Source organism: Eurytemora carolleeae, unplaced genomic scaffold (genome assembly GCF_000591075.1).
Source record: "Eurytemora carolleeae unplaced genomic scaffold, Eaff_2.0 scaffold451, whole genome shotgun sequence".
NCBI classification, from domain to species: Eukaryota; Metazoa; Arthropoda; class Copepoda; order Calanoida; family Temoridae; genus Eurytemora; species Eurytemora carolleeae.
In genome coordinates, this window is record NW_019396337.1 from 74230 (window position 1) to 89523 (window position 15294).

General features: G+C 31.8%; 2 protein-coding genes across 2 annotated transcripts; one reads left to right on the plus strand and one right to left on the minus strand.

Moving 5' to 3' along the window:
• Positions 1-687: 687 nt before the first annotated feature.
• LOC111701211 (lithostathine-1-alpha) lies at positions 688-10390 on the plus strand (the record flags this gene model as incomplete). Its single annotated transcript, XM_023472393.1, has 11 exons — positions 688-929; positions 2979-3088; positions 3381-3438; positions 4463-4519; positions 5548-5622; positions 7424-7545; positions 8126-8197; positions 8769-8866; positions 8972-9005; positions 9728-9769; positions 10205-10390. Coding segments are annotated over exons 1-11 (900 nt in total), but the record flags the coding sequence as incomplete, so codon positions are not given.
• LOC111701206 (uncharacterized) lies at positions 10363-13969 on the minus strand. The gene is made up of 5 exons (XM_023472385.1): positions 13864-13969; positions 12911-13083; positions 11305-11388; positions 10694-10788; positions 10363-10611 (listed from the first exon to the last, which is right to left on the minus strand). The coding sequence occupies exons 1-5, from the start codon at positions 13911-13913 to the stop codon at positions 10465-10467; spliced, it is 549 nt and encodes a 182-aa protein (XP_023328153.1). The 5' UTR covers positions 13914-13969; the 3' UTR covers positions 10363-10464.
• Positions 13970-15294: the final 1325 nt, after the last annotated feature.

The following is a 15294-nucleotide window of genomic DNA, read 5'->3' on the forward strand; positions in this document are numbered from 1 at the left end:
ATGTGCAGTCATACAAACATATTCGAACCGTACGCACCTTGAAAAATAAATAGTATTTTAATATTGAAGCAGTGCAGTGGTGGAAGCAAAATCTTAACACTGAACTGATATTAGCTGTTGAGATGCTTGTAAACAAAATTACTCTTAAGATTTCGCATCTTCACTGTACATTTTCTTAATAGAAATAAAAGATTTGACGAATTTTCATCGATATGCATCTAAGCTTTTTAAAAACTATTAATATGGAATCTATTGAGGAATTAAACACTCGCTATAAACTATAATTTTATACTCTTTTCAACCTCAAGGTGTTAGTTGATAATTCTTTTATTTAGTCGATGTAAATTAGAATTTATAGTTTGAAATATCAGTTTACAAAGATATTGGGATCAGAAAAATAGATAATGTAGCGCAAGGTTATAATGCATGGAAAGTTAATTGCAGTTGCGTATACTCTGCGTACATATTGAAACCAGTTCTCTCTGGTCGGAATTTGTAAGCAAAAACAGATGCATCAGTGTTCGTTTAGCATCCGAGGAGGATAAAAGCATTGAATTTTGAAAATTTTGATAATTCACTTCATAGTTTCCTATGACCAGAATATTTTAATGATTTTTTACGTGAATGATGGATCCCATGTCAGGCTGTGACATCCGTCTTGTGTTTACATTACCGCCCAGAGACAGTGCACACTGCAGTACAAAAGATGCGTACACCTCTGAAATAACTTTCCTTGCATTATAACCTTGACGTGGCGAGTAATTTGTACCTTCACATTAACGCACAACCGGTGTACATTTCAATATCCGAGCTTTTAAAAATTTCTTCTAAAGTCGCAATTTTAGACATTGTGAAGTGATGCTGAGAATTAAAGTGCTTTGTGATGTTCAGAATTTATTTGGTTTTCCTAATCCTTCAGTATAGTTTAGGTAACGTAGTTGTCTTTGTCACAAACTCAACTTTTCTAATTTGTATATCTTTGCAACCTGAAAAGTTCTTTGATATTTCAAACTAAGATTTAACAGAATTCATAGTTTGATATCTAAGTTCTTCGACATTGGATTGGAAAGATATAGGGATTTGGTTATCAGAGTTTGAGGCAAAAACTCATTTCGTTTATAAATCAGGAATGATTTTATTCAAAATATTGTAATTTTTGTGAGGATGGCAGTAGTAAATATAAGTAAAACAATTGAGTTCTCGTAACCAACTTAAATGTTTTATCCTTAATATATCTTTGCAACCTGATTGTGTACACCTTTAATAATTCAAACTTAGATTACATTATTTAACAGAATCCATAGTTTGAAAAGGACTCCGACATTGGGTTTCTAAGATATAGGGATTAGAAAATCAGAGTATGTGGCCCGGCAAAGACTTACTTTTCAGAAATGGGTTTTGTCAAATAATTGTTATTATTGTGAGGTGTGGTACCAAGTGTTTATATTTTTACTAGCAATTATTGTATATCACCAATTATCATAGTTCTCTCATACGATGATAGCTGTCTTTTTGAAAACTTATAAAAATTAGCAAGTTTATAAATATGATATTAAACTAAAGGAATAAAGGAATAGAGTCTTTGCCACACACTCAAATATTCTAATGTCTATATCTTTGAAGCCTGGTGGTATAAACTTTTGATATTTCAAACTTAGATTAGTATATCTTATAGAATTAATAGTATGTAATATCTAAGGTCGACGACATTTAGTTGCAAAGATATAGGGATTAGAAAATTAGATATTGTGGCAAAAACTCAGTTTCTTTCCTAGATATCTTACCTTTTTAAATGCAAAATAGCAGATGTTGAAAAAAAAGAGTTTAAAAACATGGATATTTATTAATGTTAAGAAATAGGATCGTAGTATATATACAATGTGTACTGTACAGGGTGTCCCAAAAAACATGGGAATTCAGTGACGAATTCGATATCGTCTTTTTAAATAATTCTTTGATTTAGTATAGTGATACCTAATGAGAAAGCTGTAATCTGTAAGAGTTTCGTCTGCTATGTATACAATTTGTTTGTTTATGTTTTGACTGCATACGGTTGTACTTAGTAAAACAAGAAAATTGCAGTATACAAACAGAGTAAACTTGTCCGTCTTCACTGTTCATCGTGCGGAGATATTATAGACACATCTTTACAGTCTTTTACCGTTTTCATAAAATAAACTCTAGCAGACATAATACTATTATTGCTTTTGAAATTAGGTATTAGAATGCTAATTCATAACAAAGACGATATACAATTCGTCACTGAATTCCCATGTTTTTTGGGACACCCTGTACCTAAACAATGGTGCGTATATTACAGGAAATGTTTTTTCGTTACTTAAATCCCATACTTTGAGACTTCCCCACGGTAATTTTAATGTCCTGGTTTGATAGTCAAGAAGTCCACTTTCACACTTTTTTAAAACTTTTCTATAATAACATTTTTCGATTTGCGATACGTTTAGAATATTAGATTATGTGATGCCAAATACATGCGTTCTTGGATGCTTTTTCATTAAAATTTCTACTTGACTGAATTCATTTCGACAAAACCGGGACAAACTTAAATCTTTATAGTTGTGCGTGCCCTGTTAGAAATTTATGCGCGCAGGTGAAAACCACATATTTTCTTTAACAAACATTTTGTGACCAACTCATCAGTGTTTAGGACCATTAACTTAATCTTGGTAGAAATATATTCTTAAAGGGACAAAAAACGTTATTTCATTTGTGGAGTGGTATATATATCCGAATATTAACAGTGACATTTGAACTGATAAAGAATTACAGAGTGGTTCCTGGTTACGTACTTTTTTAGCAGAAATAATTGTAATTGGTTCAAGCAGTAGAATTAAAAATATTAAGATTCATTTTTCTAGAGTCATAACTTGCATAATTTAATCTCAATTCAGAAAAACAATACGTTTATGATGATAATATTCAAGTAATTCAATACGTTAATGAAACTAATTGTCAAGGTGTTGAAGCAAGATTTGCTAAGGCCTCACAGTTTAAAACTCAGGCTGATGCGTGTCCTCTTGCTTTTCAACAAATAGCTGGCCGTTGCTATTTCTTCGGATATTTTAAGGTAAAACCGGTTTTAGAAATATATAAAACCGGTTTTATAAATATATAAAACCGGTTTTAGAAATATATGAAATAAAATATAATAATATAAAACTTTGAACTGTATTATTGTTAAAGATCTTAAAAATTTTGATAAATTAAGTAATAGAACATTCAAGTCGTCGTGACAGAGAATTGACAAACAGAAATCTAATTTAGAAATATCAGAGGTTTAGATAGATCGACTTTTGTAATTTTCAATTTGTCGAACACAACAATAATATTTCCGCAAACATTGTATATTAATATTTCAGTTGAACTGGTTCCGAGCTGCTGAATTCTGTCACAACTTCGGGTTCGGATCATCTTTAGGAAACCCAAGGGTTTAGAAAATTTTTGGTATAATCCTGAAATTAACCGCCTGGACCCCCCCCCCCGCCTCCCCCCTCCCCTTACAAAACAGAAACCATAGTGACTATATCTATCTTTCTTAACCTAGTCTTTTCCGGTTTATTCACATTATTTTATTCTACAATTTTAATTAAAAAACGATTTAATTTTTAATGTTGTCTTTTAAAAAGTAATTTTCATCTTTTTTATTACTTTCCCATGTTCCGTGTCCTGTTTCCTGTATTGTTACCTGTTTGAGATCATATCCTAGATATGAGTGTAAGTGCACTGGAAACTAAAGTTCATTTCATTTTAGTTTAAAATATATTGTCTGTTTTCAAGCGCAACTCCTTTTCCTAAAGAGCTAGTGAAACGAAAAAAAAGTCATCTTTGTACACTTCCAACCAAAATTTTCTCAACTCTGAGTAATAATGTTGCAAGGTTGTACTAGTAATTCTGGATAGAAATAATTCTACTCAGCTATGTTGAGATTGGTGTGAGTAAGTCTTGGTTCTCAAGAAGTGTTATCTTATCTGATGATATTATTGTCTTCTCTGCATTTTGCATTATGTAGCTTATGCATACACCACTTTGCACCCTTATAATTTAGTCAAATTCTTTCATCTACCTAAAAGCATAAAACAAACGAAGAGCGTGCAGTACAATAAAAACTTTCTTTTTTGTTTTGATGTTCAAGGGACTGAACATGTAATTTCAAGTGGCCCTCTATATATTTGATATTTCTCGGAGCAGCGGTTCGGAAGATATCGTCGTTTTCCTTTATTTAAAAGTATTTAATTCATTGTCTCTGTTATATAAAGCTACAGTCACTAAGATAGAGAATCCAAAAATTTAAATAATTTTTTAAAGAAAACCTAGGATGAGTTCATTATCCTCTTGGTCAGAGAAAAGTTTAAGGGGTACCGTTGTGAATCGGGTAGTCGCTTGAAACTACGCCTACAGTCCCTTTAAGAACTATTCAGCTAAACCTAGGTGTCCCCTCCAGCTACTGTTGAGACCAAAATTGAGAATGATAAAATTGAAGAATTTCTCCTTGAACATGGTAAGTCTTGATTCATCTCCATTCATGTCTTGACGGAACAATTTTTAATCCATACAACCATTGAACACGCCAGGGTCTTAAGCTCATGCAGTCACTGATCGGTTCAACTGCATTAATTTTTATTGCAGCGAACAAACATGAAAAACATATTTAGATATTTAAAACTCTTTTATTAAAACAACTTTTTATTAACTCTATTTTTATAAAAGCTAAATATTTACAACCTAATGGTGTGATACCTTTCATATTTCGAACGTTGTCTATTTCCCAGCAGAATTCATAATTTGTAATATTTAAGGTTTACAACTTCAGGATACAAGAAATAAATGTTAAGTACTACATATAATTATGTATATTTAGCACACTGTACAGTATACAGATATATTTTGAAGATCAGATTTTATCTTATTTTTTTATTTTATCTGAGCAGATGGGGGACTTCACTTTGAGTTTTATTGACGGGGAGAGGAGAGGGGGTTTGTCCTTTCATGCGTCAGATGGTCAGATTGGGTTGGTTACATAGGATTTGACCTAATTATTAAAGGGACTGGCTACGATTGTTTGTTTATGATTGTTTACGACTGTTAAAGCGATTGTTTCGCCTTATACATGATTGTTAAAGATCGTGTACAATTTTAATTAATTGTTTACGAATGTAATTTGTAGCGATTGCATACGATTTTTCATGACTGTAACGATTAAGTTAACAAGTGTAACGATTGCTCATAATTGTTAATGATAGCTTACGATTAAATGATCGATTAGTTTCGACTAATTACGATTCTTTTAACAACTTCTTTCTATCTTTGCCCAATTATTAAAAATGCCCTAAAAATCTGTCCGTAAGGAAAAAAATTTTAATTTAAACTTAGAATAAAAAAGAGTTTTCAGTCGTCTTTACAGTCTCATCCTTTGAGGGTAGCCCTGTATTAACTTATTAAACTGGAAAACTTTGATGACAAAACTGCATATTCTTGTGTAAAATTTTATTTCCTTTGAAGCAGTGATGCAGAATTAACTGTATTCAGGAGATAAGAATACAGGGGTGTGGTTGGGCGGATCTGAGAATGGACATACTGGACAGTGGGCGTGGTTCCCAACAGGTAGATCAGACTACAGATTAACCAGTAAATGACGGATTGAAAACAAAGGTTTACATTATCAAGACATCCCCCCCTCGCAAGTTGAAGGAATATGATTTTAACAAAATTAAATATCTTTCCCGAAAAACGAGACAATTTTTTCTCGCAAATTTTATTTTTTTCGGCAATCTTTTTTTGTGCCCTGCGCTAGATCATGATTAGGAAGAAGATGGATTCTTAACCCCATCCCGATTGGGCTATTTTTGTCTAATATAGATTGGGATTTTGTCCATAGTGTTGAGATAGGGGAGTGTGATACATGTCCCTAGTCCAACTTTTAAAGCCTGGTCATTAAAAAAAACGTATACCTCTAGCTTTAATGAGTAGGGTGTTCAAAAATAATTATTTTTACTTTTGACAAATATCAACATTAACCAATTTTGACCCCCCGTTTAACTACCCTATGCATAAAAAAATAGGCAAAAGTTTAGAAGTTCTGATTTAAGCTGTTTTTTAGTTTTAAAAACAAAATAACCCAAGATAAGATTGGAAAAAAATGATTCGATAGTATTTCAAACAATTTAGTTGAATGAACAAAAAAACTGAACAACTTAAGAATTAAGATGAATAAAGAATAAAAAAATTGATACTATTTGGTGAACATGGACAAAAGAAATGTTATAGTGCTGATACAGGTTAGTAGTATTGTTTGTGTCATTGATCAAGATTGATTGGAATTGTAATGTACACGCATCAAGGAATGTTTAAATATATCATGTAAACTGAAGCGTAAACTTATTTTCTAATTTCTCCTCAATAGATTATGATTTAATTACAAAAAACTGGCAGGATGTCTCTTTCATGTGGATTTATTTCAATCATTAAATCACTGTCAGCTACTACTTATCTCAATCTATGACATTTATATATATATGCATATTTTTATAAATTATATGTTGGCCTTGTCAATTTGTTTGTTTAAATACAAGGAACGATAGTTTTTTCCTTTATCTCTTGGGGTAAAATATTTGCATAGATTCAAGAAGCAACTTCTACATAATACAGTTTCTCATATTTTTTCCAAAACCCTTAAAACGGTTAGAAAAACAAATCAGACTATTGACTATCACTATGTTTGAGACCTGACGTGGCTCTAGCAATGGAAAAATCTGCGAAATTACCTAAACCCTAACCTTAAATTCTAATTTGCAAACTGCTATGCAGCTATAGCTTTGTAACCTGAGGCCGAATTTCAAGAATTTGAGCCGCGGCTCAAATATGGTTGGTTAATTCCACTTAAATTGTATTTAATGTTTCAAGATTTTAGCCGGTGCTCAATTGAACCCGGTTTTGACAGATTTGAGACGCGGCTCAAATTCATTAAATTCGGACTCTGGTAGTGTAAACCTTGGATATTTCAAAGAAACGCCTATATCTGTTACAGACTTAAGGAACTGTAAGGGCAATTTCAAGTGGTCATACAAAGATGACAATGCCCTTGAAACCGTTATCTGATCAGTAATATGGAAGATATTGTCGTTATTCTAGGTTTAAAAGTGTTTATTTCTGATAATTCCTATATTTTTTCCTGCATTATAAATGCACAATTTAGTTTTGTAAAGAAGCTTTTGAAAATAATAAATTTCAAAATTATTAACATTGATATAAAATTTTACACTTGATCAGAAAAAGTTTCACAACGCTGCCCTTAGCAGCGTTGTGAATCGGGCATTGTATGGAGGTTCATTCGAAACTAAGATACATATTTTTGTCCTCATGTATTTCCGGATTCATAAACTTATTTGTTGCTCAATATTATTAGGTGAGCTGGTTGAATGGGTCAACTGGGGAATGGGTCAGCCTACTGGATTAGATCAGCACTGTATGTATATAGTAGGAGGACAACACGGGTATCAGTGGGCAGATTTTCATTGTGGCTTTCAGGTATCGCCTCCTTCAGTACCTACACACGTTCATAGCAAATTATTTTTATTAGAAGCAAATTATTTTTATTAGAAACTAGCTAACATGCCTATGTTACCCCCGGGGTACTCAAGGGTTCCCTCAAAAAATGTCAGCCCACTCGGTCCAGCTGTTTGGCCAGCTAAAGCTAACATGTAAATATATATATATGAGCGAAGAGCTGTATTATATAGAATAAACATTTTGCAATTACATGCTCAGGTATGACACATTTGTGGGGGATATAAATTTTATTAAAAGGGCGGCGTGGGAGCATTTTGTGTTAATCATACTTACTTTTTAAACTATGAACCTTGACGAGGGGAGGAAGGCAAACCACATCTAGAGAAAGGTCTACGGTATTTGAGTCGGAAAAATCGTCTTCCTTATATTTCGAATTAATTTTAACAGTATTATATAGACTAAGCATTTTGCAATGACATGCTCAGCTATGACATTTCATTAAAAGGGCGGCGTGGGAGCATTTTGTGTTAATTATACTTACTTTTTAAACTATACACCTGTAAAGTATCAACATCAATTATCAATGTAATATTTCTAGATGCAATTTTTGTGCGAATATAAAAACCAGAAATATCCGGAGTGGAAAATCAAAAATCTCTCTAGTGAAAAGGTAAACACTTTAGTTCTTAAAATGGTTTTTAACTCTCACTCAGAAAATGTTTTTTATTAAATAGAGTAGTTTTTCTCCTTCATATTGTTTAATTTTATTTTTTAGAATTGGTGAATATGATGTTAATATTTTTTCTACAAACAACATTGCTTGTTTTGTTTGACTCTTTCCTCATAAGAACTTTTATTTATGCTCTAAACTCTCCCTTCAAAATTATTCATGATCTGTATATATTATATACTAGGCTTTGCCTTTTAGGGAGCTTCGCGCCCTCTTTCCTTTTAACAATTTTTGATATTCATTGCTTTGAAAGTGGCCATTTTTAATTATTTTCAATTTTTGGCAGATTCTTCTTTTTTATTTGGCGTATTATCAAATAAAATGATTTCTGCCTTTTTTGGAGGCAAAATTGTTTTTTGACCTTCCTTGGGGTCATGTGAGTTGCCAGAAATTTTTTGTTTCGATCGGTTTAGGGACTTTTTGACGTTGATTGGATACAAACAAACAAACAAACACCCACCCAAACAAAGTACATACTATACATATACTATATAGATTCATTTTTTTACAGAATCCCATGTCAACAAAGAAAAATATATCCAAAATATCCAGACCAATCATAAATCAAGAAAGTACGGTAAACTCGGCCACATTTTCATCTCCAACCAGGTTCAGATTTTAATAAAAACTCAAAATTTAGAAAGAAAAAAATTTAAAAAGAGACTTAAAATATATCTAGATAAACAAACTGTTTATAATAAAAGAATATTTCAGTTCACCTGACAAAACAGAAGCAAGCGATGTCAAGGTAAAGACATTTGTGGAGGGAAAAAGAATAAAAATAAAAGATGATTTTGTGCGGATCCTATTGTATTTATTTTGTGCGGATCCGATTGTATCTATTTTTTGCGGATCCGATTGTATTTATTTTGTGCGGTTCCGATTGTATTTATTTTGTGCGGATCCAGCTGTATTTATTTTGTATGGATCCGATTGTATTTATTTTGTGCGTATCCGCGTATTTATTTTGTGCGGATCCGATTGTATTTATTTTGTGCGGATCCGCGTATTTATTTTGTGCGGATCCGATTTTATTTCTTTTGTGCGGATCCGATTGTATTTTTCTGAAAATTTACCAATTTCTTTAATTTCAGCAGTTTTAAAAATTATTTACTTTTGCGCAAGTTTTCATACCGAAATAGTTCAAATTTGTGGTTCAAAGAACAACGATTTTATAATATGTTATTTGATATTTTGCGGAACATATTTTTGCAAATCCGAGAACCACGATAATGGGATTTATTAATTCAAAGGTTTTAAGAACCACTTATTCTTTTTAATAATTACAAAGGAATGAGTCTTTGTCACTAACTCTGATTTATTCAGCCCAATGTCAATTAGACCTTGAAAATTTCAAACATGAAGTTTGAAGTATCAAAGGTTTACACACTCAAGTTGCAAAGATTCATGGATTAGAGTTTGTGGCAAAGACTTAACTTTTCTTTTAATAGCACTTCTTACTTGATTCAGGTTAGAATGGGAGCAGCAGAAACATTTAAAGTGTTGGCGCAGGAAAATATAAAAAATTTGCGAGTTTTATTTTATTTAAATTTTTCAGTTTGAAAAAAATGATTCATTAAAAATGGATAAAGTTCAAGTTTGTGCGAGCTTGTACTGTTTAAATAGAGAAATGCTTTTTGTCATGAATAAAATACTATTTGAGTAGATTCATTCAATAATATAACTTGGGAACACAGCTTTGCCTGGAGTTTTCTCAATAAAATCCAACCCAACCAACTTAGAATTTTAAATCCTAGATAAGAACATTTCCGTGGTTCTACTGAGTTTCCCCATTCAAAATTTGAGGCAAATCGGTTCAGGGGTTGATGAGTTATCCTAGGGCATGCAAACAGAGGTTACTACTTTATACATATAGATAGTACTTGCCGTCTTACTTGAAAACGTTTAAATATTCAAACCAATGTAAACTTTTATATTTTGTCACAGGATGAAAAAAGCGTTGTTCTAAACAAACCAGAGACTGAACCAGATCTTATCCAGACCCATCTTCAAAGTTCAAAGAACTTTCAAAAAATCCAAAAAGAAATGAAGACAAGAATAGACAATCAAATCCAGAAAGCGGAAACTAAGAAAAAAAATGTAACTATTATAAACAAAGACATATCTATTCTAAACTTTTTGAAGAATACAATCAAACTGCAGTCTCTAAAACTATCTCAATCAGTTCCAACTGAACACTCACTAAACTAGCAAAGCCCAGTAAGAGCATTGCAAACATTAGAAGCGTCAGCGGCAAGAAATTCTGCAAGAACAGGTATAGCGTATGGGATTGTTCCTTCTATAGCAGTGACACAAGTATTCACATTCTCAGTTTCTCCGCAGAAATCAGGTCCCTGCAGATATATAAATTGTAAATCATATTAAAATAAATATTTTAAACTAATTTGACTTTGACAAACTTAACGATATTTTTACCGAAAGATAGTCCACAATGTTGTTGATGTAAACCTCTGTTGAGATTAGATCCGCCACTGCTTTTACTCCAGCCAGGCAATCCTCGCAAGTTGGCTCTAATCAATTAATCAAGAGTTTTCCTCTGTTGAGAAATAAAATTAAATATTTTAGAGATAATTTCTTATATTTTCTTAAAAGAAAGCTTGATGATCATCATTGTCTAGGTCCAGTAAGGTTTCAAAGAATATTCTCTGAGCAGGACTTTTCCATTTCCTATATCCTTGTATCCTGATGTTGGAAATCTTTGAATTTTCTTACATAGACTATTCTGTTAAAACAGAGTTCATAGTTTAAAATATCATGTATAGCGATAAGGAAATAAAAGTTTGTGAATAGCAAGAACTCTGTTCCTTTGCTTGAAAACCCATTATTGAAAAGCAACAAAATTTTTATATTCTTTTATTTTAAATTTCTGAAAAGAAAACTTGAACTAAATATTTTCCAGGTTCAAGAAGGAAAAAAAATGCTGTTTTATCAGAGAATAAAGTATTAAAAAACAAGAAAAGTTATGTATCCTTTTTAAGAATAAATCCTTAAAGCTTCGAAATTAATGAGAGTTAAAATCTGATTCCCTTGTTGAATTTTAATACCAGTGCACACCCCTAGATCTCGACATACTTGTCCTGGCTCCAGTAGAACAGGGTACATTGCCAGCCCTAGATAAAGAGACTCAAGATATAAATTTAAGTTTTCCATAATTTGACGAATTAATTGTGCCCGATTTACGACGATATCTTAAAAACCTTTGTCTGAGCAATTATGCAAAAGAGATGGAGATATCATAGCTTTTAGTTCAGAAAGCAATATTTAAGTTAAAAAAAAATTATACAGGGTGCCTAAAAAAGTGTATCGTTCAAATGTTCTTGTTCTAGGTACATTATACACAAATGGGGGGGGGGTCGTCGATGAAACATTTTTCTCTTAAATTCTGTTTTAACCTTTAAAAGCGGACCTAATATTCGAAAATTACTTGGTCTACTTTTCAAAAAAAAATTTAAAAATTCAAATTATAATTTTATTTTTACGTTTTATACAACAGAATAGAATAAATTGCACATTTTTTTGAAAATCTTTTGAAAGTGGACCGACTTTATTTCGAGTACACTTTGAAGGCTAAAACGGAATTTTAAATTGGACATTGTATATACTAGTCACACATTGTAGTAGACTAAAAGGGTGTAGTAGTCGTGGGTGAAAACGCAATTAATATCTGCGAAAATGGAACCGAGCACATTTTCGAATATTATGCCTAATTTTGTAGGTTAAAAGTAGAACGGTATTTCAGAGAAAAATGTTATATGCACGAATACCCCCCCCCCCCTCCTCCCTCATTTGTGGGTATTGCACCTACTAGAAGCACTTTTTAACACAGAACAATGATGTCAAGTGAAAAATATACGATTTCATCAGAAAAAAAAGTTTGTGCAAACTTTTAACAATTTTGAGTGGATTTTTACTTTTATTTGGCATTTTTGGCAATGTTTCTAAAATTTGTCATATGTTTTTTTTTATTGACTTAATAAAAGTAATAAAGTAATTACAAGATAAAGATAATGAACATCAATCACATCAAAATAAACAGCGAGTCATATCTTAGAAAATGTTTTGAAGTCCTATTCACTGCAAGCAGTGAATCTTGATTAATTGTTTTGTAAAAAATCAATGTATCCTCAATGTGTAAACAATTAAACAATAACCTATCAGAAGCGAACATCAAGATATCCTTATAATAATGTGTTATCAGCAAATGTCAACTCGAATAGATTGTTATGAAAATACTGAAGCAATATTAGAATGTTCGCATGGTTGTATTGTACACTTTACAAGCATCACAAATTCTATTGCTAAACGTAGAGAATAAAGGAATTGTATGAAAGTAGGATTCAATATACAGAAATTACATTTGCATTTATGGTTTTATAAATGAAAATGGTAAGTTCTAGGGCTAGTAGGGGCCATAAACCAAACCCCTCATGGGAAGTACTTGAGACCACCATTTATCCAACACTTTTTCACATCCTTCTAATTTCTAGGAGAGGGGCGAGGGCAATAATGGGCAATGCACACAGGCCTCCCAATTTATACGCCCCTAAGCGTGACGACTGCAATCCCCCTAGCAAAGGCAGCTTAACGGGGGGGGGGGGATAGGGGACTTCCTGCACCTGCATGACTACTGACCTATTTGAGACCACCAGTTAATAAACCCTTTCTCACATCCTTCTGGATCCCCCGCATCAGGGCAGAGTTGACCGACAAGTATCTCCAACTGACTCTGAAGACTGATTTCTGTTACAGCACTATCTCCTAGTTCTACCAGGAAGTCCATACAGGCGTCACACGGCACATCAGCCCTATGAATTGTTTACAGGAATACCCACAAAGGCAGACTTAAATGACGAACCCAAACTCTTTAAATACTTCGATCTAAGGGTAAAATTAGTTTTTATTTATTATTAATTGTTCAAAATATCTAAGGTCTACGACATCGAGGTACTAAGATATAGGGATAGAAAGTTAGAGTTGGTGACAAAGACCAATTCCTTTAATGAGTATGAAGAAGTAGCTTGAACCTGTGCACTTGTGGTTCAACTACACGTCAAGTGGTTCACCTACTTTTCTTAAATCTGTTCTCAGGATCAACGCTTTGCGTCTCTTTTTCTAATAATGGTGCATTTTGAAAGAAATACTATTGAAATTTGCAGATTTTCCAGTTTGTAACGTAAAGTTTCTAAATCTTAAATTCTCGGCACGTTAATTGGATATTAGCTGAAGAGCCCGGCGTTGCCCGTGGAATTATACAAAAAATTTTTTTGAAAACAAACAAATTTAGACTTTTGAAAAAAAATGCATTTTTATAGCCTTTGTTATCCCCCCCCCCTTCCTCCATGGGTTTCCTCAACAAAATTCAGCCAATTTGGTTCAGCCGTTTGGCTATGTCTGTAGCTAAATATATACAAACAAAGAAATCAGTGAAAAAGCAACAATTTTAAAACATTTTATTCATAAACACACATGGCTTATGGTTTATGCAATCATTAGTATGAATATATACGTATGAAATATATATGAGCGAAGACAAACAAACAAGCATACAATGCAAATACATATTTATATCTATACATGATGGTCACCTGACAGAACATGCTAGAAACACCAGGATAACTACACTTTGAATCTGCATATTAATAATAAATAATATTCTTCGATGAAGAGACACAGTCAATAATAAACAAAGGTTTTACAAATCTCTTTATATACAGATATTTCTTATCTTTAATAAAATAAATTCTGTAAAAAACATTTAAAGAGATATTTTTAACTTTGTGTAGTTATTTTACGTAAAAATTAAATATTTAACAAAAAACCTTTTCCAGTTTTTTAAAGAAAGAATTCGTCCAACCAATTATGAGCAAAATTATGAATCTTCCAGAACTTATGTACGCAGGTAAAAAACAAGAAAAAAATCAAGATCTGATATATTTTTAAGATTTTTTTTCGTACACAAGTCATTCTGTATGTATTTAACTTTTGTCAAATCCTTGAATCTTCCATGCCAGCTTATCTTTTAAGAAATACGTATATGAAATATCTTATATTGCAAGTTATGTTTTCAATCATAACTCCCATTATTGAAGAGCTATTGAGAGAATTTTTTTTGTGTTTTGAGGATGTGTTTTGAGCGATGATGTTAGGTTTTGAGAGGGATCAATTTAATATGTAAATTTTAGATTTATGTTGAGATATCCTACATGATGTGTTTGTTGAGTGTTTTGAATTATAAATAAAGGATTTATTTTGAGGAATAAATGAAGGATGTATTTTGAGGAATCAATAAAGGCCGTATTTTGAGGAATAATTGGAGGATGTATTTTAAGGAATCTATGTAGGATGTATTTTGAGGAATAATTAAAGGATTTATTTTAAGGAATCAATGTAGAATGTATTTTGAAGAATCAATGTAGGATATATTTTAAGGAAGCAATAAAAGATGTATTTTTAGGAATAATTGAAGGATGTAATTTGAGGAATCAATTTACGATGTATTTTAAGGAATCAATGAAGGATGTATTTTGCGTAATCAATAAAGGATGTATTTTAAGGAATCAATGAAGGATATATTTTGAGGAATCAATGTATTAGGATGTATTTTGAGGAATCAATGAAGGATGTATTTTAAGGAATCAATGAAGGATGTATTTTGAGGAATCAATGAAGGATGTATTTTTAAGAATCAATGGATGTATTTTTAGGAATCAATGTAGGACGTATTTTGAGGAATCAATGAAGGATGTATTTTTAGGAATCAATTTAGGATATATTTTTAGGAATCAATGTAGGATGTTTTTTAAGTAATCAATGTAGGACATATTCAATGTAAGAAAAGTTTTCTATTTTGTATAATATAATTGAAAATAAGGTTGAAGACTAAAAGCAATTGCTTTGGTTATATTTTTATCAATACACGCATTTATTTACATAAAAATTAAACAATATACACATAAACTTAAGAGCGATTTAAAAATTTCCTATTAAAGTTTATTCCTTATCTTTTCCAGTATTGC

Coding starts and splice junctions, on each gene's coding strand:
- LOC111701206 (XM_023472385.1), bottom strand. CDS start 13,913: ATGCAGATTCAAAGTGTAGTTATCCTGGTGTTTCTAGCATGTTCTGTC. Junction 10,789..11,304: donor TGGTATTAAAATTCAACAAG/GGAATCAGATTT, acceptor TTAATTGATTAG/AGCCAACTTGCGAGGATTGC. Junction 10,612..10,693: donor ACATTGTGGACTATCTTTCG/GTAAAAATATCG, acceptor ATATATCTGCAG/GGACCTGATTTCTGCGGAGA.